The following is a 21,794-nucleotide window of genomic DNA, read 5'->3' on the forward strand; positions in this document are numbered from 1 at the left end:
GATGTCTTTCCATTCTAAAAAAAAAAAACATCAGTACTCACTGAGCAATGTATCTCAGTGTGACAGGAACTGATACATACACATTACACACATTAGTGAGCGGGACTCTCCCGAAAACCTTTTAGGGAGATATTATTATTCTTGTCTCTGTTCTCCTGCAAAGGAAGCAGGCTTCACAGGAAAATCCGCCAGCCACGTTCTGCATGCCCAGTAGAGAAGACAGTCAGGGTTCACACTCCTCTCTGCCTCTCACCAAAATCTTAATCCTTCCAGTTTATTTTTATTTGAGTACAGTTGTGCACTACTGATGGGAATGAACACTGGCGCAGCCACCGTGGTAAACAGTATGAAGGCTCCTCAAAAAGTTACAACTACAAACACCCTATGATCCAGGAATTACACTACTGGCTATTTACCCCAAAAGTACAAAAGCAGTAAGTAGGGTTACACGCACCCTACTGTTTACAGCAGCACCGTCAACAACAGCCAAACTGTGGAAACAACCTGAGAGTCCATCGACTGATGAATGGATAAAGAAGATGCGGTGTATACGCAACGGAATATTACTTGGCCATCTTGCCGTCTGCAGCGACGTGGATGTAGCTAGAGAGGATGATGTTAAGTGAAATTAATCCTTTCCCTGTAAAGGGCTGCCTTCCATCCAACATCCCATGAACCCATGATCATGAAATTATTCAGATTTTCAGTGAAGCTACTTAAGGTCTCAATCACTTAAGGGTTGTATCAAACTTGTCCTGTGTTTTCACTACTTTAGTTTGTACTCTCTCTTTTGATGTCAGAGAGATGCTTTGTGAGCAACGCTTCACCTTTGTAATTCCTGATGATAGGGGAAATCTACCAGGGAAATAATAATTATCACAATTTCATCAGTACAACTGAGGGAGGATTCATTAATATAAGTTCGCTTTTAATAACCTGGAGGGAGAAGCATTATAATTTCCTTGTTTATAACTGAGCATCATAGACGTTAAGAAGATGGTCTGTGTGCTCAGTTTACAAGGGATGGAGCTGGGATTCAAACCCCAGCCCGCTGACTCTCAGCTGGGCTTCAGCAAACGTGCTGCTTGGAAGGTATCAAAGTGCCACCTCCACCCTTACCCGTGCGTGACTGTCTTCAGACCCCAGGTTGTCACTCTAGGGAGCAAACCACGAAAACCAGAAGGAACCCTGACTTAGAAATCCATTCATTCTGGTCCTAAATCTCAGGTATGTGTCACCCCAAGGAGGGTCATCTAAGTCCCAATTCCTTGTCACTTGTAGGTGTTTGGGGAGGGATTGTCCTCCCTCATCATTGTACAGATATCCTCTAGGATCTTGGTAAAAAGCAACGCAGCATGAGCTGAAGTAACAGGTGAATTGCTGAGAGCTCTCTGCAGGACTGCGGCGCCCATGTGAGGGAAACCATGTGCCCTGATTTGGGAGACATTTCAACTTTCGAATATTGTGCTTTATGGTCTGCCTTTGCTCCTGCGGGCTTGACATCACGTGCCTCGATTAGGAGTACACTAGATGGATTCCCTCAAAGCGTAGACACTATCTGCCAGCATCATGCGTTGAGCAAATTCTGGGCCAAACACTCAACTTTATGCTGATTTAATGTGCTCCAAAGAGACTTGAACTTTCAGTCATCTGTGTGGGAGAACAAAAGTAAAACCAGTCAGTTCTCACTAGTCATAGAATACAAAGCATACTTCTAGGTCTGTGTCAATAAAATTAAATAATATAACATCATGGTTTGGTTGGAGGCCCTGTGAATCAATATTTAATAATGATCTATCTATCTATCTATCTACTTATCTATCCATCCAACTATCTTTCTATCTGTCTTCTCTCAGTAACTCATTCAAAAGCCAAGATGTCTGCATCATTCGCTGAGATGTACTTAGAGCTTGGTTGCCTGTTTTGTGTTTGAAAGACCTGGGTCGCAGACCCTCCCCAGCCAGGTGGTGGCTTTGCAACCTCAGGCCTGTCCCCTTAATTATTGTGAGGAGCTAGCTTCCTCATCTATCAGGTGGAACTAACGATATCCACCCTAAGTGCTCTATAGAAGTGTGGCGAAGACGAAGTTAAGCTCACGTTGTAAAAGGCACGAAGCTCTGCGGACGTACGTGTGGTACTTTTCATCCAGTGCGCATTTGACCAAGAGTTGACTAATTGACGAAAAGCAATAGATCAAACTAGTTGGCCTCATAGTAAATTAGGACAGAGGCATGAGTAACCTAGACAAATAAAACAACAATGCATCATGTGAAAATTCCTCTGTCCAAATTGAGGCAAATTCAGCAAAACAGAACATAATCTGTTTCATAATCAGAACCTGATTCACAGAAAAGGGATCTGAAGGCAGGAAATCAACACACATTAGGGAAGTCATAGTCTGGATTGCAGCATGACTAAGAGCCCACAGAGATGCCCCGGGCATCCCCATACATCTCAAACCTCCACGCGGGGGCAGACAAGTGAGGTCCTGGCTCGTCCCCGCCGAGGCTCTTCTTCAGAAGAGCCGCACCTGCCAGAGAAGGTCGGCTCGTGTGAGGGCGGCGCCCTCATCAAGGGTGTGCCCTAACTCGGAACACCTTCCGGATTATTTCATAAGGCACACCCGCGAGGAGACGTTTCTGGCCGAACACGAACAAAGCATGGAGACAGCGCGGAAGCAAAGTGACCTTCCCTTGAAACACCCACTCAGCAGCCACTCGCACTCTCACTGGTGTCTCTTAAAAAATTATTCCTCCCAAGGAGAGTAAAACACACTGAATCTCATCATCCAGGGAAGTGTTTTTGCAGATAATTGAACCTGTGAACTTCAGCTCCTTCGTCCAGTCCACACTTGCGGGTCCTCTCCGAAGGGCCCACGGCGGGAGTGACTGCAAACTGTCCTTGCAAAGGAACCAATAAGAGAACTGTGTGGGGGGAAGTGTGTCTCTGTCGATGTCCTGTTCGATCATAATCACAAGATTGTGAAGACAAAAGGAAAGATGAAAGGTTACCCCGCTTGAAGTCACGATTTTTGAAAGTTGAGCCCACCCGTTGCAAATCAAGAGGATGCGGCTCTTCTGGGTAGATGTGCATCAGCTAGCCTTTGTTTTTCTGGGGCTGCAAGGACCCTACAAAAGGGGGAGCCCTAAGGCGAACACCCTGGAGCAGCAGGAGGTGGGGGGCGTCGGAGGTCTTCCGCAGAGAAGGACAACCTAGGTGAGCATGCCCAGGCTTCCCCTGCTGCTGCTGCTCTGGGGCGTGGGGGTTCACGTCTTCACAGCACCTGCTGAAACACGAGAGCGAGATGACACGATGGTCCAGGTGAATGCTGATTCCCACACGCCATCCTCACGTTTTCCAAGGTCAAGGTCTAGAAGCTCAAGCAAGTCTGGGATTCATTCTGGGGTAACTACTTTCTCTGAAACAGATTCCCTCATAACAAAATGAAACATCTCTTTACACATCTGTAGACATTTCTTTGGAAGAGGGAAACAGAGAGAGAGAGTCCTGACTACCTTAACACTGACTTCACAGTGTTATTATTTATTGGTAAGCCTCATAAAGGCTATGAAATCATCACAGATGCAGAAAGGTTTTTTCCCCCCTCTTTGCCCGAAATCTTCAAGACAAAAGAACTTCTCTATCCCCACAGTGAAATCCTGAAGATTTTCAGGAAGTAAATGAGAAGGGTTTCACGTTTCGTGTTTTGATATTTGCCTCCTTATCAGAAATACCTACAAAAGTACGACAACTTGAAGACTGGAACCAACAAATCTGGAAGGCAGAGAAAGCGGTTTAGTGGTTGAGAAGCTGAAGCAAATGCAGAAATTCTTTGGGCTGAAGGTGACTGGGCGGCCAGATGCTGAGACCCTGCACGTGATGCAGCAGGGCTGGTGTGGGGTGCCCGACGTGGCTCCCTATGTCCTCACTGAGGGGAACCCTCGATGGGAACACACACACCTGACCTACAGTTAATGAGAACGGGCACCAGAGCAAGGACTCTATTCCCCATCAGAGCCATGACAGAGGAGATCTGACATGTCTCTGTTTTATTTCACGTGAAGGATTGAAAATTACACACCAGACCTGGCAAGAGCAGAGGTGGACTGTGCCCTTGACAAAGGTTTTCAACTCTGGAGTAATGCCTCCGTCCTGACCTTCACCAAGTTCTCTGAGGGTCAGGCAGACATAATGCTATCCTTTGGGGAGGTAAGCCCTTCTTATCTCCCAAATCCATTCTGGACTTCACCTCCTGATGCTCGCAGGCCTTCTCCACTGGGCTAAGGATGTTCTGGAGGGGTGTTGATTTCATGGGCCAAAGAAAGGAAGCTTCAAAGATCAAGAATAGCTTTGGGGGGCACCTGGGTGGCTCAGTCGGTTGAGCGTCCAACCTCGGCTCAGGTCATGATCTCACTGTCCGTGAGTTCAAGCCCCGCATTGGGCTCTGTGCTGACAGCTTGGAGCCTGGAGCCTGTTTTGGATTCTGTGTCTCCCTCTCTCTCTGCCCCATCCCCACTCATACTCTGTCTCTCTCTGTCTCAAAAATAAATAATTGTTATTATTTTTTTTTAAGAATAGCTTTGGGCTCTTTGTCACCGCCCTCACCTTCCCCAGGGAAGCCAGACATAACGGGGATCCGCCCCTGCTGTCCTGTTCTTCACAGATCATGGTGATAAGTCCGACTTTGGCAGAATCAGAAGCCCGCTTGCTCATGTGTTCCCACCAGGAAGGGGCATGGGAGGAGGTGTTCATTTTGATGAGGAAAAAACATGGACCGATGACTTCAGAAGTGAGTCCACAAATTCTTCCTATTTCCCCCTTTTGTGGGTCAGTGTTTTTCTACAAGAATGCCTTTAGTCAAGTGGGCCAGCTTTGTGATCAGCCTTAAATACTTTAGTAAACATAAGCTTTTATTAAAACTATAATTGCTTAGAAAACCAATGGGAACTCTTTGATCTCATTTATTTTTTTAAAATGTTTTATTTACTTTTAAGACAGAGAGAGACAGAGCATGAGTGGGGATGGGGCAGAGAGAGAAGGAGACACAGAATCTGAAGCAGGCTCTAGGCCCTGAGCTGTGAGCACAGAGCCAACGCAGGGCTCGAACACAGGAACAGTGAGATCATGACCTGAGCCAAAGTTGGACGCTTAACCAGCTGAGCCACCCAGGCACCCCTGGTCTCATTTATTTAAAATAAGGGAATATTATTTCTGCAAGTAATATCATTTTACCCACAAAAGTACGTTACTCTAAAAATGTTGCTAGGATGTTTTAAATCACACTGTCACAGATATTATTACATACCCAAATGGTTATTTTTGGTAAAGTGATTTGGGAGGATTTTTCTTGGTGCTTTCCTACGTTATCTAAATTTTCAGAAGTAGACATAGAAGATAATATAAGATTTAGGAGCAGAAAACAATAATACATTTCAATAGAATCCTATTATTCCTCTAGAATATAACACTTTCTACCTTATTTTATGATAGTTATTAATCAGTGGGATTTTTCTTTGTCAGTTGAGTTTCTTCTGGGAATTATACTAGTCCAATCTCAGAAATTCAGACTTTCCTCAGCCCACCTAAAATTATTAAGACATTCTTCTTTCTTTGACGAAACGTACACACACACGTATACCCCACACAGACATACCACCAGCTACACACCAAATCTGCACAAAGAAAGTCAAAAATAAAGCTTCTGAGGTTTGGATGTTTATATTTCCCTCTTGGGTTCCTCAAAAGTGAATTCCAGTAATTGCAAACATGTTCTGTTGGTCTTTTTAGACTACAACTTGTATTATGTGGCGGCATATGAGTTGGGCCATTCCCTTGGACTACTCCATAGTGATGACATTGGCTCTTTGATGTTCCCCAGATACATCTACTATGGTGATGCCCTGCCGTCTCCAAAGGACATCGATGCCATCCAGGCCATCTATGGTGAGCACAAAGTAAAAATGCTGGACAAACAATTAGGGGTCTAGATGTGGGTTTCAAATAAACAGCTTTCAGCTGCGTCCTTTAACAAAGAGCCTTCGTTCTGTGGGGCAACTGGATGGCTCAGTCAGTTGAGCATCTGACTCTTGATTTTGGCTCAGGTCATGATCTCAGGGTGGTGAGATCAAGCCCTGGGTTGGGCTCTGTGACGAGTGTAGAGCCTGCTTGGGATTCTCTCTCTCTCTCCGCCCCTCCCCTGCTTGCTCTTTCGCTTGCTCGCCCTCTGTCTCTCTAAAATAATAAAAATAGAGGCTTCATTCTAAATGTTTTTGTGTTAACATAATATGCCAACTTGACTTACTTCAGAACTTCTATTTATTTTTTAGGACCTTCCAAAAATCCCATCCAGCCAAAAGAACCACCAATCCCACGAGCCTGTGATAGCAAGTTAACATTTGATGCTGTCACCAAAATTCGTGGAGAATCATTCTTCTTTAAAAACATGTAAAAAAGAAAGAAAAAAAGAGGGGCCCCTGGGTGGCTCAGTCAGTTAAGCATCGGACTTCAGCTCAGGTCATGATCTCACGGCTCATGGGTTTGAGCCCCATGTCGGGCTCTGTGCTGACAGCTCGGAGCCTGGAACCTGCTTCGGATTCTGTGTCTCCCTCTCTCTCTCTCAGCCCCTCTTCCACCCATGCTCGCTCTCTCTCTCTCTCTCTCTTTCTCTCTCAAAAATAAATAAACATTAAAAAATTTAAAAGAGAGAAAGAAAGAAAGAAAGAAAGAAAGAAAGAAAGAATTGAAGAAAGAAAGAAAAAAATCACCATTAATACTGATTTATGCTTTTAAGTTGTTCTGACATTTTTGTTGAATGGTCTCTGTTTCTTTAGCAATATATTTTAATTGGTCATTTTAATGGTAGTGCATTTGCATGAAGTGATTTATTCTTCAAAAATTTTTATCACAGATAAGGGGCACCTAGCTGGCTCAGCCAGAAGAGCATACGACTCTCGACCTCAGGGTTGTGAGTTTAAACCCCACGCTGGGTGTAGAAATTACTTAAACAAAAATAGAAAGAAGAAAAACAAATTTTTATCATAGGTAAGTCATTCAATCACCAGAAAATTCATAAAGTCAAAGGTATTATAAGGCTTCCACTCCACACTGGCCCACAGGCAAACTTGTGGGTTAGGCAGACAGACAGATCACAGGCTTGTCAGTAATGGAGCTGGAACTCGTCTTCCAACTCCTTTCACCAACCCCTGAGCTGTGAAACTCCTTTCACGTTTCTGCTGTCTGGGATGATAAACGTGTTAGTGAGTAGGAACAAATAGGTTCTTCCGAGCAACACTGCTCAAATCAGATGTCTACACCGCGCTGAGGGCAATGTAGTCTAGGGCCTGAAAAGGAAGGTCCAGGGGATGTCAAGAGCTGAGAGGGACTGATGGGGGCCAGTGCCAACACTGCAGGGGGCTTGGTGGTGGGTCCAGGGACTGCGAGCAGCAGCTGGGCCTGCTAGGAGGCTAACGAGGAAGGTTCTTTCCGGGACATGAGCCCTCTGGTCCTTCCCAAGGCTGGTGGCTCACTGTATGCTTCCATTTGGTGTCTATGGTCTTCAGAACACTCCCGTCAGCCCACGTAGGAGCCTGTGCTGAGCTGTCACCCTGGTCCCCAGGACGTGACACAAACGCGGCAAAACTCCCAACCGGAAAACCCTACAATGGAGAAGCTTGGTCGGAGCCTCTCACACCTTCTTTAGCCTCGTCGGTCGGCCTGTGTCATCTGCTGGCATGTAGGATCTCTGTGAGATGAGACATCCGCACGCAGAGGGCCCAGCATGTGGGGGGCAGACTCGTGTCCAGGGAGAAGAGCTGGTCATCAACCCAGGCTGCTGCGCTGACAATCTTTTCCTCTCTTCTGAATCAGGTTCTTCCTACGCACAGGTGTCTTCTACGAAACAGTGGATCCCGATGTCATTTCTGACTTAGGTAACGGAGTAGACGCTGCTTATGAAGTTGCTAGAAGAGATGAAGTTTTATTTTTTAAAGGTAAAGCTTCCGGGGTTTTTTTTGGTTGATGGGCTTATGAGTTACATGTTTCATCAGGTTTTTGTTGGTTGTTGAAAATTAAGGGGGCCATTTCCATAAGTCAAGAATCTTGAAACAGATCTAACGTGTGTGGAGAAAACAGGAGGGTTTATATACACACGAGGTCTCACGCTGCCTTCTTGTGAGGAGGTCGCGTGTTTGTGCTCATACTGCGGCATCATGACTGATGCGCTGATGTGCTGGAGATGCTAAGCGAGCACATACCAAGTCCTTTGCCAGGAGCTGAGAGGGGCCTCCCGGGGAGACGCCATGGCCGCAGGACCCCTGTGCATCTGGGGAAGCCAGCCGCCTGCACCCCGGACAAATGCCTGGCTCGGGGACACCACACTTGGGAATAAAACCCTGTATCCACCTCTCGTGAATGAGTGTCTGCGGGAAAGCCTGACTACTGTCCTCAGAGCCCTGGGCACAGTGTTTTCATGCTTGGTTTTTCTGTTGACAGGTGGTAAATACTGGGCCATCAAGGGGCACCGGGCACTGTATGGCTATCCCAGGGACATCTACAGCTCCTTCGGCTTCCCCCAAAGGGTGAAGAAAATCGATGCTGCCGTTCACGAGGAGGAGACTGGGATGACATACTTCTTTGTTGCCAGCGAGCATTGGCGGCAAAGACAGGCAGATCACTCAGCGGAAGGAGTTGCCTTTTTAAAAATCATTCTCAAACCCTGCAGAACCTCCATCCTCCCTTGGTGAATGGACGCAGCTAGACCAAGAGTCACTCGGAAGCCTCTCTGTTATCGTCACGCCATGTCTGTCCTTGCGAGGCAAGGGACCTGTAGGATGGAGTTGAAAAGGACGATAGAAAGCGGGAACAGAAAGGAACCTTCTTTCCCACGGTAGTTCTCCTTGATAGGGCAGACAATGGAGTCTGAGATAAAGTTTGAATCAGATTTTAGGGTTGATGCTGCTCTAGTCTGTTCCAGTCTCCCATAACCCTATTGAACTGGGACCCTTGCCAGTTGAAACCTATTATTTCCATGCTGGCAATGCACCCACTCACAACTGTCTACAGCGGTGGTTTTCTACAAAATGAAAATGAAGGCAGCCCCCACCTCTCAGATTTATTGTGAAGAGTTAAGGAAGCAGTATACTTAAACCACTCAGAACAGTGACTTGATACTTAATGCTGAGTATTACTTATTGTTATTAATCACACATTCTGAAATTTCTAATATTTTTTTTTTTTTACCGGGTATGATGAAAACACGCAGTCCATGGATGTGGGTTTTCCCAAAGAGATAACTCAAGACTTTCCCGGAATTGGCAAAAAAGTTGATGCTGTCTTCCAAGATGGAGGTAAAGATGTCTCCCTTTCGTGGCCATAGAAATGACAAATGTACTGTTCCTTAGATATGAAAGCAAATTGCCTGTGTGGAAATGGATATTTTTTTTCAAGAGTTCATGTGTAAAATCACCATCTATTTGTCTCATAGGATCGTTACCTTTCATTTTCTTCCTAAGATTTCTATTTCTTTCGTGGAAAAAGGCAGTACAAATTTGATCCTAAAACCAAGCAAATTTTGACTGTCCTGAAAACCAACAGCTGGTTCCACTGCAGAAGTAAATGATGATTGACTATCACAAAGGAGAAAAGAAAAAATACCCCTGATGAGCCCAGGGGAGGTGTTTCCCTGAGGACCCAGATATTTCAGTATTTTATTCTTGTCTCTCGGTGATACTGAGGCACAGGCATATGAGTACAATCTGATTTAACCTCAATCTGGAGATAGTCTGGGTTAACGAGATTGTACTCCTTCACGAACTTCCACACCGTAGCTTGACCTGAGTGCTGAGGGTCTCATGGCTGTAGCTCATCCCTAGGTTTACCTACAGAAAAGCTTTTTGTCAATATTCTATGATATTTTAAGTAATTATGCTCCTCAAGATAACACCTTCTCACATGTTGTGTCTGTAAGGCTAGGCAAGTTCACCATGAAGTTTGTGGGAGGACAGGATGTACAGAGTTTCAAGCACATTCCTTTCTCATGGCGGAGGCATCACCTGAGGGGAAGGGGCTGGTTATTGACCCACCTCTCTGGTTTTGATTATAAACTAAGCCTTAGGTCAAATAATGGAAGGGATTGGGACTGCCTGGCTGGCTCAGTCGGTAGAGCATGTGACTCTTGATCTCGGGGTGGTGAGTTCAAGCCCCACGTTGGGCATAGAACTTACTTAGAAATATATATATAAAGAAAAGAAAGAATAAAAATGAGCAGCTTTTTAATAAATAATCACAGTGGAAGGGATTTACTAACCTTTGGCTGGGGGTCCCGGAGGGAGCCCTGGATTCGGTAGGTTTATGTATATTCCCTCAGCCCTATTGAGGTGACTTCTCTCCAATTTCTCAGTGACAAAGTCCAGAGCCTGAAGCCAGCACATAGCCTCAAATTTACTGCAGAAACATGAGCGGGCTGCTTAGACTTCTCCGCTATCATCCTAGCTATCTTCATCAGGTTAGGAGCTGGTCCCCGAACAGTAGCCTGAGGGCTCTTGTCCTCCAGGGACTGTTCCGTGCAGAGCACTCTGGGTGGGTCACATTATGCAGATACACTTTGCAGAGGCTAGTGATTGCTGCTGAAAAACAATCGAGACCGTGCAAATCCTCTCTTCTGCTCTTACAACTGATTTCTCTTAGGTTTCCTGATGCTGCTCTGTGCTCAAGGTGCCTCGATTTTATAGTGAACTATTTGTATAATGTTTGTGGTTGAATATTTTCTTTTTCTGTTTACCAAGATAATAAATGCATGCTCAGTAATTCTGGGCAAGATGGCAAGCCGCCTGCGGGCTCCTTCCTGTGAATCAAAGGCGCAGAAGTAAGGGGAGGCCGGTGAATCCTAGAATAGACGCAAGCGGGGAGAAAGCCTGAGCGGCATGGGAAGAGGAAACAGCACCCCGATGGGTGAGGGACAGCTGCCTCCTTGCGGGCGCAGGATTGTGGAAGCGGGTTCTACTGCTGCCCCTTCTCTCACGCGTTGCTGTGGACCCCACATAGGCACGGCAGGCCTGGAAGGGGCAGGACGAGCGAGAGACGAGGGGTGAGGTCAGGGCAGTGACCCTATTTCACGCTCAGCGAAGGCTCAGGTCCCTACAAGGCCCTCCAAGCCTGCTCTCTCTGCACCTGGTTGTCTAGCGTTCTCCCTCTTGGTTGCTGCATTCCAGCTGCACTGGCTTCTTTGTTATTTGTGGAGCGTGTGACATGTATTCGGACCTCAGTGCCTTTTCACCACGATTCCCCCAAATACTTGCATAGTTGAGTCCTTCACGTCTCCTGCAACTCTGCTCAAATGTCCTTCTCAGGGGGCCATCGCTGGCTGCCTCTGTCACTAGTACAGTGTGCACCACCCCTCCACAGAGACGCGGAGTCCTGACTGTCCTACACCACTCTACAGTGGTCACCTTCTAGCATATTCTGTAATTCAGTCTCTCCTTACATCTGGTGTTTACTGCCTGTCTGCCCTCTACAAAGCAGGCTCGTGAGGACAGGGGCCATTGTTAGTTTCTGTTTGATGTTTGTCATTGTTATAATTCGGGAGCCAAGGAGGTACACGCAAAAAATTAACAAATTAATACAGAATTGAGGCGGCATGCCAGCGGAGCCGGGACGCCAGTAACAAGGTGTGGGGTCAGCTTGACCAGCTCCTGAAGGACCCGGCTCCCCGTCCCCCCAGCCCGGACACGGCAGCGGCTCCCAGAAATGCTCGGAGCCGGACACAGAATTTCTGAGCGGTTCCTGGTGGGGCGGGACCCACTGATGAGGATGAGAAAAATGAGAACAGTGGAGTGCGGACTGTCTTACCAAACATCTGCCCCAAGCTGCTTCCATTCTATCTTGGTCCAGCTCGCAGAGAACACGCCAGGACCCAGGCCTTAAAACCATCCACAGGGTCCAGGGAGACTGACAGTTTCGTGGAAATATGAGATCACAGGGGAAATGTGTGTTTCTAATACCTACATCTGACCAAGGACTTGGACCCAGTAGAGATAAAAAGTTCCTACAAAGCAATAATAAAATGACAACCCAAGTAAAAATACACAGAAGTCTTTTTTTTTTTAATTTACATCATTATTGCCTATAGTGCAATAATGATTTCAGGAATCGAATCCAGTGATTCATCACTTACATATGACACTGAGTGCTCATCCCGACAAGTGTCCTCCTTAATGCCCTTTGCCCATTTAGCCCATCCCCCACCCACAACCCCTCCAGCAACCCTCAGTTTGTTCTCTGTATTTAAGAGTCTCTTATGTTTTGTCCCCTCCTTGTTTTTATATTATTTTTGCTCCCTTCCCTTATGTTCATGTGTTTTGTATCTTAAATTCCTCATATGAATGAAGTCCTATGATATTCGTCTTTCTCTGACTAATCTCACTTAGCATAATCCCCTCTAGTTCCATCCACGTTGTTGCAAATGGCAAGATTTCATTCTTTTTGATTGCCGAGTAATACTCCATTGTATATATAGACCACATCTTCTTTATCCATTCATCAGTCGATGGACATTTGGGCTCTTTCCATACTTTAGCTATTGTCGATAGTGATGCTATAAACATTGGGGTGCATGTGCCCCTTCAGAACAGCACATGTTTATCCTTTGGATAAATACCTAGTGGTGCAATTGCTGGGTCATAGGGTAGTTCTATTTTTAGTTTTTTGAGGAACTTCCATACTGTTTTCCAGAGTGGCTGCACCAGTTTGCATTCCCACCAGCAGTGCAAAAAAGGTCCTCTTTCTCCGCATCCTCGCCAACATCTGTTGTTGCCTGAGTTGTTAATGTTAGCCACTCACATCTAATGTTAGGTGCGAGGTGGTTTCGATTTGTACTTCCCTGATGATGAGTGATGTTGAGCATCTTTTCATGTGTCTGTTTGCCGTCTGGATGTCTTCTTTGGAAAAGTGTCTATTCATGTCTTTTGCCCATTTCTTCATTGGATTATTTGTTTTTGGGTGTTGAGTTTGATAAGTTCTTTATAGATTTTGGATACTAACCCTTTATCTGATATGTCATTTACAAATACCTTCTCCCATTCCGTTGGTTGCCTTTTAGTTTTGCTGAGTGTTTCCTTCACCATGCAGAAGCTTTTTATCTTGATGAGGTCCCAATAGTTCATTTTTGCTTTTGTTTCCCTTGCCTCCAGAGACATGTCGTGTAAGAAGTTGCTGCAGCCAAGGTCAAAGAGGTTTTTGTCTGCTTTCTCCTCTAGGATTTTAATGGCTTCCTGTCTTACCTTTAGTTCTTTCATCCATTTTGAGTTTGTTTTTGAAAAATACACAGAAGTCTTAATCAAATCAAACTCTTCATAAAGGAAGACATATAAATGGCCAATAAACACATAAAAAAGTACTTAACATCATTAGTTATCAAGAAAATAAAATTCTTATAAGGCATTACTACAAAACCACTAAACTTATTGATATGAATGACTGAATACACTCAATGAGGAGCTAGAATATCTATACCTTTCCTACGATATGGAAGTCACTCACAAAGTTAAATATTTACCTACCTTATGACCTCTTCAATATATTTTCCCGGGATAAATGAAAACACAAACCTACAAGAAGCTTGCTTGGGAAGGCTCGTAGAAGCTTATGCATGTAGCCCAAATCTGGAAAGAGTATATTCACGTGGTACAATACCATAAAAAAGGAGTATAAATGATCTACGAGTATACACCACCACACAGATGAAGCTAAAAACTATTATTCCAGGCAAAGACTACATATGCTTGGTTCCATTTGGATGACCTTATTGATTAGGAAAAGTAATCTGTAGGGAAAGAAATAAGAACAGTGGTTGAGTCTAGGGAAGGATCCAGATCGGGTGAGAAAGGCCATAGAGATCTTTCTAGGGCGATGGAAATGTTCTAGTTCTTCATGGGGGGGTGGGTTACATGGGCAGGTACATTTGTAAAATTCACTGAATTATGCACTTAAGACTTGTATCCTTCACTGTATGTCAGTATCTCAAAAATATTTAAACCAAAAAGAAACTAACAGAAAAAAGAAGTCTTAATCATTAGATAACTACTAAAATAATTAGAAATAGTGATTTACAAATCTTCCCCCAAACACTGGCCCAGATAGTTCTATGGATTTTTTTGTGCAAAAATTCATTTCAAGGAACAGATGGCTCCAATATTACATGAACTCTTTCAGAGAAAACAGTGTGTATTCTACTATTACACACAGCAAATACGGACACACTTCACTCATTGTCCTATTAAATAAATGCAAATAAGACAAAACGGCCTACATCATTGATGCTTATTCCACATAGTCTTGGATACCTGGCTGACAATTAGGACAAGGAAAAAAAAAACAAGAAAAAAAATAACATGAGTTATAAGGATCAAAAGGGAAGAGTCCAAATTACCATTATTAGCAGGTCATTTGATCACTTCCACAGAAAAGCCAAAAGAGGGGCGCGTGGGTGGCTTGGTCGGTTAAGCGTCCGACTTTGGCTCAGGTCATGATCTCACGGTCCGTGAGTTCGAGCCCCGCGTCGGACTCTGTGCTGACAGCTCAGAGCCTGGAGCCTGTTTCAGATTCTGTGTCTCCTTCTCTCTCTGCCCCTCCTCTGTTCATGCTCTGTCTCTCTCTGTCTCAAAAATAAATAAACGTTAAAAAAAAATTAAAAGAAAAGAAAAGAAAAGCCCAAAAGATCAAAACTCCTCAGACAGGTCAGACCTTTCAGTGTTCCCAAATATAACATCAACGCATCAAAATCACTTATGCTCCTACACATTCACAATAAACAAGTAGATAAAATATAGAAAATAAAATACTGATAGCTACAGGAAAATCTATAAATCTAGGAAGTAATCTAGCAAAAACAGAGTAAGACCTCAATAAATAAAATTTTCAGACCCCTATTAAAGATAAAACAAGAAAAGCTAAAAAAGAGAGAGAGAGAGAGAGAAAGAAAAGAAAAAAAAAAGCTGATGACCTACTACTCCAAAGATGACCAATTTTCCCCAACTTAATCTGTAAGTGTAATGAAACTTCAATTAAATCCCAATGGGATTCTTTAGGAAACTTGAAAAACTGATTTTGAAGTGTTTACAAAGAAATAAAAGCAAAGACAGAGAGAGTCCCTCCCGCCAGACATGTTACAAAACCACTGCGTCGCCAGGCGCAGAATGGATACAGAAGCAGAGATAGAAGGAAGCTAACAGAACCAAATATGAGTCCAGAAACACATCCTTGGTGTGACAGAGGTAGCGTCACTAACTCGAAGGAAAACAACGGATTATTATACGATGCCCTGGAGAAGACTGCATGGAATCCAGGAAAAAACCCAGATGCGTTAGATCTCTCCTCAGGTGTTCATGATTTATACATTTCACCACGTGTTTCCGGTCCTCTCCTGCTGGACACAGGGAAGGGTTACACGTTCCAGCCCATTTGCAGTGTTTTGGGGTCAGATCACTAGTTCTGGACAGTGAATTGGCAGTGTCCACCAATGGCGGACGTGTGAGACGAACCTCTGTTGCTTCGAGAGACATTAAAGAATTCAGGGCTTCTAATCCTAGAATAATTTAGCCTATCCTCTCTGATATAAACCACGTACAAAATTAAACTTTGAATGGATTTAAAATCTCAACGTGAAAGACAAAACTCTAAAAATAATTGTAAAAAGGATAGGCAATTTTTGCCATCTTAACGTGGGGAAGAAGGTCTCCAACAACACCAAAAACGCTGAAGCTCTATGGGGTGGGGCTGATAGGTTCGACCACATCAAAATTTCGACCGTATACCCGGGTAGCCAAGAGCAGGTAAAGGCATATCCAACTGTGCAATCAGAAAAATAGGAAATGTAGACAGGTTGTAGATTTCTACCCATCGAAATGGCAGAAATTGGAAGTTCTGGTAATCTTAAGGGCTCGTACAAACATGGGGGGCGGGGGAAAGATGTTCATTCTAGCTGGTGGCACCACTCTGCCCGAACCCCAGTGATTCCACTGCTGGGTGTTCATTCCGCAGGAGAATTGTCAGAGGGTGACCGTTAGAGTAGGGTCGGTGACAACAGGGAGCTAGCCGCGGCCTGGGGACCTTTGCTGGGAGCTGACCAGGGGGATGGGACACATCCCCGCACGCGATCGAAATATCAGAATACCACGCAGCGGTGGGGGGGCCACACACCAAACAGCACCAGACCAGCAGGGACTGACTCGAAGGCCAAGTGTGAGAATGAAGAGCCAAGGCCAGTGCCATTTATAAAAATAGAGAGTTTACACACAAAACGGGGCCATATGCTTTTCAAGAGATACGTGCAAATTTACATGAACCTTTGGAAGGAAACTGGGAGGATATATATTAAATACATTAGGTATTTGGTTTTTGTTCGGTGGCAAATCCTTTTTTAAGTTTGTATTTAAATTCCAGTTAGTTAACACAGTGTAATACTGGTTTCGGGTGCACAGAACGCGACTCAACACTCTGCACGTCACCCGGTGCCCGTCACAGCAAGTGCCCCCTTAATCCCCATCACCTGTTCCCCCATCCCCCCCCACCTCCCCTCTGGTGACCATAAGTCTGTTCTCTATAGTTAAGAGTCTGGGTCTCAGCTGGCTCTCTGTTTCTTTTATTTCCTTCCATTTGCTTGCCTGTTTTGTTTCTTAAATTCTGCGTATGAGTGAAATCACGTGGTATCTGTCTTTCTCCAACTGACTGGCTTCACTTAGAATAATCCTCTCTAGCTCCATCCACATTGCTGCAAATGACATTTCATTCTTCTTTTTTTTCCTTTTTTTTTTTTTTTTTTTTTTTTTTAGGTAGGCTTTACTCCCAGCAGAGCCCGACATGGGGCCTGTCCCGGGGCTGGAACCCACAACCCTAAGATGAAGACCTGAGGTGAGATCAAGAGTCGGGTGCTCAACTGTCTGAGCCACCCAGATGCCCTAACTTCATTCTTCTTTATATCTGAGTAATATTCCGGGGGGGGGGGGGGGGGGGGGCGTGTTTTAGGTGTGGTGTGGGTAAAGAAGAAAACAGTGATAAAAATAATAAAAGGAGTAACATAGACTAGTGAGGATAGTACGGCCTGAGGGGGAGAAAAAAAACAGAAAATAAGAAAATGGAAAAAATGGAAAAGAGAGGGGAAGAGGAGAAAGAAAAATTGAAAGAAAACTTTAAAAACCCTAAACATTCCAAAAATAAATCATTTATAACGTTACCACCCAATGTTAAGCACCGTGAATATTTTGGCTCATAAACTTGTACTATTTTGATGCTTACGTTTTTCTTTATGAATATGAAAACACATTGTACCCAGGTTTCTATCGCCTGGATTTTCCTCCTAGCAAATGTCATGATATCAAGTAGCCTCTATATCATATTAAGTGAAAAAAGTCCTTACTGACCACCTACTATGTGGATGCTGCTTTATGCGCTTCGGCGGCATTGGCAACATAGTGAGAGCTGTCTTCATGGGGTTCACACTTCTGCTCAGGGAAGACAGACACAGAGTCAACGTAATTTAAAAAGAAAGCCTGTAGGAGGATGATACACGTTAAGGGGGAGCACGCAGGACGAGCGAAGGAAGAGTGTTGGGCACGGGGGTCTGCCGATCCCCGTAGCGTCGCAAGCAATAGGGTCAGCACTCACAGACCAGGTGTCCCTTGAGGGGAGACTCGGAGCACAGGAACGGGGCACTGATCGCCTGGGGGAGCTTGCTTGGCACAGGTCACCAGCCAGGGGGGACGCCCCAGGAGGGGACAGGCACCCCGGTGCACGTGAGAGCCGCGTGGCAGCGTGGCTCCGGCTGAGCGAGGAAGCCAGGCGTGGGAACTGAGGCAGCAGACGGGCCGAGCGGACAGGTCACCGTGGGCCGGTGTGAGGACTTTGACTTGGAACCCGGACGCCAGGAGCCAGGAGCACGCTGACCAAAGCAGTGCACGCTCACTGCTGCCGGAACACACGCCGCGAGGCACCAAGAATACAAGCAGGAAGCCTGGTGTCCGGGCACGAGATGACTGCGGTTCAGACCATGGTGGCAGCAGGGGACACACGTGACAGAAGGCACTTGTAGGTGTCCTGTTCTCCTCACAGACATCTCTTTTCTCGCAGGTTCTACTGGGCCCTGTCCTATTGGTGGTAGGTAGTTACTAAGCCTTCAACTGTTATTTGACGGACAAAATGTTTTCCTTTTACCATTTCCAAAGCAAATTGTGACTCACTGGGCCTCTGGGGACCTGCATATGAGGTCCACCTGTGAACCAGCATGCACTGCATTCGCTGAGCTGCTCTTGGTGAGAAAGCTGCGTGGCTTGGCAGCTGGGGGGACAGCCTGTGTGCCGGCCACCCCGTCCACCCGGAGACCTGGCCCGGCAGCTGGGGGGGACAGCCTGTGTGAAGCACGTTCAGGCACTGAGTGCTGGCCACTGCGTGACCACGTGTGGCCTCTCAGTGACCTTGTACAACTGCTACCCGCAGCGTGACATCAAGAAGATGCTCTTCAGTCCCCGAGGGACAAAACTGCTTCGGGACTCCGTGGCTGCTCCGTGAATTCCCTGCTCTGTGTTCTCACCCACAGCAAACTGCGTTTGAACGAGCTTTGGCTGAGTCCCTAGTGCCCAGTCGTCCAGCTACCCTGCCTTGTTCAGAGCCTGGCCCGTCCTCCCCAAATGAGATGGTGGCGGTCTGTGCTTACGTTCCCATTCAGGGGCTGCCCGAGTGGACTCTGGGCGCCCTCTCCTGGCCTCGCACGGGCGTGCCCAGCTCCAGCCACACCAGGGGGTACTGGCGTCCGGCATCCAGGTTTCCATGGCTTCCACGAGCCCAGCTCCGGGGTGTCTGGCATTTTACACTGGATACACCGGAGTCCTGGAAGCTTCTCCCGTAACTCATGGCAAGCTCCCGTATGTGCCACGAACACACAGAAAACTCCCTGTGTGGAGAGAACAACGCGATGACAGCCGTCACCTCTGGCGGAGGCTTAGGAGGATCACACTGATCTGTCGTGCTTAGGAGTGTTTGAAATTGCTTTTCACAGAAACGTGTGTAGTCCTGTATTACTAGAATATTTTCAACGATTTTTTGTGAGTCCTGTGAACTTCAGTTTATGACCTGCTTTCCATCCGCTGCCTCTAGGACGCACGGCTGTCCTGGGAGATCGTCTCTCACACGACTGACAGAAAACGGTCACTCTCGCTCCGGGTGCCGGGCGGTGAGCTGAGCGCCTCCCGTCACACCTGCACCTGCCTGGAGTCTTTACAGCGTTCCGGCCAGGGGGGCACCACTGAGGAGACCCAGGCTTCGGGATGGGACCCCGCGGCAATAAGTGGCTCATCAGGGATGTAAAACCGAGGCGCAGAGACTGAGGAACCTGTCCAAGGTCAGGTGAATGGAGGTGGGGGGTGGCGAAAGGTCAAACCCAGGCCTCCAGACCTTGGCCCCACCTGCAAAAGAGAGACTGGCTGCCTGTGAGGACACCAGGCTCTTCAGTTCGGGCTCCACCCCCTTGCCCTAGGCAATCACACTCGCAGAACTGGGGAGAAGGAAGAGCCAGAAGGTCCCCGTGGGGAAGGTCCCCATGGTGACCTCAGTACACCATTTAAACAATCCTGAGATGACAGGTCAACTCTGGTCCGTGACTTCACTGAGCTCCAACAGAAATAGCTTCGGAGGTGGCGTTATAAAACCAAACCTGGGCCCCCAACTCCATTTACCTGTTAGCTGGGTGACCTTGAATCACTCGCTTAACCTGTTTACATGAAAGTGACTTTGCAAAGGCTCTGAGGACAACCCCTGACCTATAACGGGTGTCCAGTAGACATTTACGTGGCACAGTCTTCCTATCCAAAGTCAAACTGAGGACCGGGGTGGATGCAGGTGGTCCTGGGATTTTAGGACATAATCTCCTCAAACCCCAGGCCAACCCACAGATCCCCAGGCGCAATCACCCCACACAGTTACTAACCGCCTCCCGCTGAAAATGTTCCCGTTGAAAATGATGGCCTGCGGGAGGCGGACAAGAGCCCCCAAACGCCCGAATTCCAGGATGCCTAATCCCTGAAATCTGTGAACACGTTTGCTTACGTGGCTGAGCAGACTTTACAGGTGTGAATAAGGTTGAGGACCTTGACGTGGGGGAACCGCCTGGGTTATCCAGGTGGCCTCAATCCAATCGCGCAAATCCTTAAAGTGGAGAAACCCTTGCTGGTCGGGGCAGGAGGTGAGGCAGGGAGAAGAGGTGGGGAGAAGCAGGCTGGCTGGCTTTGCAGCCGCAGCAAGGGGCCACGGCCAAGGTGTGCAGGCCGCCCTGGAAGATGGGAACATCTCCTCTGGAGCCTCCAGGAGGGACCGGAGCCCTGCTCACATTTGGGTTGTAGTCCGGAGAGGCCCCCAGCAGATCTGTGACCACAGAACGGTGAGATGATCCAACGTCTTGTTTCAAGGGCACCGAGCTCGTGGGTAACTTGTTAAAGCAGCCAGAGGAGGCTGGGGCACTGCCCGGGACACACCAGTCGTCAGGGGGTAGGCTGTGTTTTTCTGGTATTTTAGGCCGAAAAAATTAGTTGAGATTCATTGACCCAGACGAGAACAGAGTCTAGTGGGGACTTTGCAGGTGGGAGGCAGAGCTAGTCCAGAGGGGTTCCCCTCGACCCAGGCGGGGACGGGCTGGGGGGCGGGGGGCAGGGGGTGAGGAGCAGGGGTGCCCTGTGATGGTGTGAGGGTGTACGGAAGGGGGCGCACGGAGCAGGGGCGCCGTGTGATGGTGTGAGGGTGCACGGACGGGAGTGCACGGAAGGGGGCGCACGGAGCAGGGGCGTGGTGTGAGGGCGCACCGAGCAGGGGGCGCTCAGAGCAGGCCCTAGCCCCCAAGGAAGGCTGACCGCGAGGACAGGAGCTCGGGGGGGGGGGGGGGGGGGGGGGGGGGGGGGTTCCGCCCCAGGGGACACCCGCTGCTGGCAGACAAGGACAGGCCGTGTGGCAGGGTGCCTGCTGCTGCAGAAACGCGGGCACGTCCGTGGACACCGCGGGGCGGTTCCCAGGGTCCTGGGGTGACGGGCGTCACAGGTGACGTCATCTCGCGGGATAGCTGGCCGGGAGGCTGGACACCGGACGGGAGAAGCTTCAGGAAAGACTCCGCTCCGGAAAAAGGAAATCAGAAACCGCAGCCACAGGCCAGGCCGGCTGACGGGAGGAGAGAGACTTTGGGGAGATCCACTCAGAGGCTTCCTGCCTCCAGCAGAGCCGCCTAGAGAAGTGGCATCGTGCCCTGGTGGGGACAGGTACTGACCATCCGTGCGGTCTCACCCTCCCCGCGCTCCGCCTGGGAGGAAGCACAGGCTGGAAGACCGGGCAGGGGTGGGGGTGGGGGGCTCCCGCTGCCGCCTGCAGCCATCCTGCACGCGCATGGCCGCCACAGCTGCTCCTGTGCCCCACCTGTCACCCGCGGGACCACCCCCTCACTCATCGGGGCCCTGGATGTTAGCGGTGTGGACGCCCCAGGGCACGTGTGTGACGCGATGGTACCTCCGGCCTCCTCCACGTCCTTCCTCCCCATCCAGCCTGCCCCCCAGAGCTGTGTCTCCTCGTCCTGGAGGAAGACCCAGGTCACCATGCCCCTCACCCAAACTCCATCCCCCCCGGGTCTGCCCTGGAGGCTGTGGCCAAGGTTACCTGCACTGACTCGGCTCAGGAACCGACGGCGGCGTCTTCTCAGCGGCCTGTTGACGCTCAGTCCTGTCCCTCCACCGCTGGGTTCCAGCCACCACTGCAACTTGCTTGTCTTAATAAGC

The 21,794-nt window shown here is 47.7% G+C and overlaps 1 protein-coding gene and 1 non-coding gene across 2 annotated transcripts; both read left to right on the forward strand.

The window, feature by feature from the left end:
• Nucleotides 1-3,222: 3,222 nt before the first annotated feature.
• On the forward strand, nt 3,223-18,555 carry LOC109257509 (interstitial collagenase-like). The gene is given in 12 exon segments (XM_019433653.2): nt 3,223-3,321; nt 3,729-3,796; nt 3,798-3,969; nt 4,063-4,213; nt 4,664-4,789; nt 5,788-5,943; nt 6,327-6,444; nt 7,867-7,988; nt 8,491-8,652; nt 9,240-9,344; nt 9,510-9,608; nt 18,458-18,555. Coding segments are annotated over 12 exon segments (1,476 nt in total).
• On the forward strand, nt 10,138-10,210 carry TRNAK-CUU (transfer RNA lysine (anticodon CUU)). The gene has a single exon. It is a non-coding gene; the product is annotated as a tRNA-Lys (tRNA).
• Nucleotides 18,556-21,794: the final 3,239 nt, after the last annotated feature.

Source organism: Panthera pardus, unplaced genomic scaffold (assembly GCF_024362965.1).
Source record: "Panthera pardus isolate Hobbes unplaced genomic scaffold, ASM2436296v1 HiC_scaffold_12, whole genome shotgun sequence".
Lineage (NCBI taxonomy): Eukaryota > Metazoa > Chordata > Mammalia > Carnivora > Felidae > Panthera > Panthera pardus.